The 2,660-nt window shown below is 54.7% G+C and overlaps 1 protein-coding gene across 1 annotated transcript in view; it reads right to left on the bottom strand.

Moving 5' to 3' along the window:
* CSF2RA (colony stimulating factor 2 receptor alpha subunit) overlaps nucleotides 1-2,660 on the bottom strand; it is a 25,983-nt gene that overhangs the window by 19,591 nt on the left and 3,732 nt on the right. Inside the window, exon 2 of the mRNA XM_012807161.2 lies at nucleotides 1,674-1,775. Within this exon, the coding sequence (XP_012662615.1) occupies nucleotides 1,674-1,775 (102 nt within the window). The remainder of the gene's footprint in view (nucleotides 1-1,673; nucleotides 1,776-2,660) is intronic.

Raw genomic sequence — 2,660 nt, 5'->3', positions numbered from 1 at the left:
CTCCCTGGACACCCTCCTGGGCTACCCTCTCCCTGGACACCGTCCTGGGCCACCGTCTACCTGGACACCCTCCTGGGACACCCCCTCCCTGGACACTGTCCTGGGCTACCCTCACCTGCAGAACCACCTGATTTACCTTCTCTTGGGAGACTCACGTGGTCCACACTCTCCCTGGACACCTGCCTGGTCTACCCTTTCCTGGGAGATATTCTGGGGCCACCCTCTCCCTGGAGACCCTCCTGGGCCACCCTCTCCCTGGACACCCTCCTGGGCCACCCTCTCCCTGGAGACCCTCCTGGGCCACCCTCTCCCTGGAGACCCTCCTGGGCCACCCTCTCCCTGGACACCTACCCAGCCCCACAGGGCCCTACAGACCCATTCTTTCAGAGACATCTCCAAGGCCCTGCTGGTCCTTACTGGGTTTCCTCCTGCTTGGTAAGACTTCCTGGGTCCTCCCTGGGACCTCCCTCAGATGGGCTCCTGCCTTCCAGGCACCCCGGTAGGATGCTTGTGGTCATCCTCCCATGTCTGCCTGGATTCTGAGCCTTCCCCTGCAGCCTCCCCTCCTCCTCCTGCTCCTAAATCTGTCTACCCTGTCTGCGTGGGAGAGACCTCCTTCCTCCCCAGGGCTTGAGCTGATGCTCAGCTGGGACCTTCTTTGCCTCGACCCCTCCTTTGCCCCCAGTGCTCAGAGCCCACTTGGCCTCCCCCACTGTGCAGGGGGCCCCCAAGCCACTCCTCACTCAGGTCCTCCTGGGGCTGACAAGGAAGTTCTCCTTCCAAATCAGGGATCCTGGAAAGGGGACCCTCTGCCCATACCGTGGACACAGCCACGTACCAATGTGATGCTTGGGCCCCATGCTCCGGCTGCAGCCAGGAAGAACTGGCATGTGCTGGGCACAGCTGCCCCTGGGCTGCCCCGTGTGGGTATTTGGACAGACAGGACCTGAGACCATCTCCAGCAGGGCACTCAGTTATTCCCTGCTGGCAGCACCCTCCACATCCCTTCACCCACAGGGAGGCCGGCAAAGTGCATTGTGCTTCTACTGAGCATGACAAGCCCATAGGATTTTTTTTTTTTTTGAGACAAACTCTCCGTCACCCTGGGTAGCATGCTGTGGCGTCATCATAGCTCACAGCAACCTCAAATTCTTGGGCTCAAGCGATCCTCTTGCCTCACCCTCTGCAGTAGGTGGGACGACAGACACCTGCCTCAACTCCCCACTGGCCTTTTGCAGGCTTGTCTCGAACCCCTGAGCTCAAGCAATCCACCCACCTTGGTCTTCCAGAGGGCTGGGATTACAGGTGTGAGCCACTGCGTCCAGCCAATGGCACAGCAGTGAAGCAGAAAACTGTTTTGCAGTACAGGCAAGAAAATTCTCTGGGGCCATGCAGACCCAGACTCTGATCCTGGATCATCACTAGTCAGGTGCTTATTGGGATAAACCATGCAGGTCTCTGAGCCTCAGTGTTCTCAGCCATAGAATGGGTAGATGGGCATTCATGGCACCAAAGAGAGACAGGAAAACAGGAGCTCTGAGGCTTCCAGCAGGCAGCTGGCACAGACTAATTAACACTAGAGAGGAAATGAGACCTGAGTATCAGGATATGTCAGACACAAAGATGTCTACATGGCGGCCACCATAAAGGGCCGACCACGTTCTCACACTCACCCAGGGGCTCTGGGGTCAGCAGAAAAGCCAGGTCCAGCAGTCTGCAGAGTACAAGGGCTGTTGCCAGGAGAACCATGGGTCTGCTCACAGGATAGGAGTGCTCTAGAGGGGAGACATTGTCACAGGTTGAGACAGTGTCACCGGCTGCGTCCTCCATGGGACTCCTGCCACGGGATCCCACAGGATGTTTCCCCAGAGAGATGACCAGGAGGGGCAAACCTAGGTCAGCTAGTGACCTGTCCACCTGGGGGGTCACACTGCCTGAAAAGGGTCCACAGAAAGCTTAATCCAGGTACCACAGGGATATTAGGACATGGTACTCTTTGGGGACATTATTGCATCTACCAGGATGTGGACATCTTTGGGAACATTATTCTAATACATAGGATTAGGATGTGGATATCTTTGGGGATATTATTCTATCTCCCACATGGGATTAGGATGTGGACATCTTTGGGGATGTTATTCTGTCTACCACATGGGATTAGGATGTGGACATCTTTGGGGACATTGTTCTGTCTCCCACATGGGATTAGGACGTGGACATCTTTGGGGACATTATTCTGTTTTGCACGTGGAATCAGGATGTGGACATCTATGGGGACATTACTCTGTCTACCACATGGTATTAGGACGTGGACATTTCTGGGGACATTGTTCTGTCTCCCACATGGGATTAGGACGTGGACATCTTTGGGGACATTGTTCTGTCTCCCATATGGGATTAGGATGTGGACATCTCTGGGGACATTATTCTGTCTCCCACATGGGATTAGGATGTGGACATCTTTGGGGACATTATTCTGTCTCCCATATGGGATTAGGACGTGGACATCTTTGTGGACATTATTCTGTCCACCACATGGGATTAAGATGTGGACATTTCTGGGGACATTGTTCTGTCTCCCACAGGGCATTAGGACGTGGACATCTTTAGGGACATTGTTCTGTCTACTACATGGGGATCAGGATGTGGATGTTTATTGG

This window comes from Otolemur garnettii, unplaced genomic scaffold (assembly GCF_000181295.1).
Source record: "Otolemur garnettii isolate 467f Iridium unplaced genomic scaffold, OtoGar3 scaffold00065, whole genome shotgun sequence".
Lineage (NCBI taxonomy): Eukaryota > Metazoa > Chordata > Mammalia > Primates > Galagidae > Otolemur > Otolemur garnettii.
This window is presented reverse-complemented; position numbering and strand designations above follow the sequence as displayed.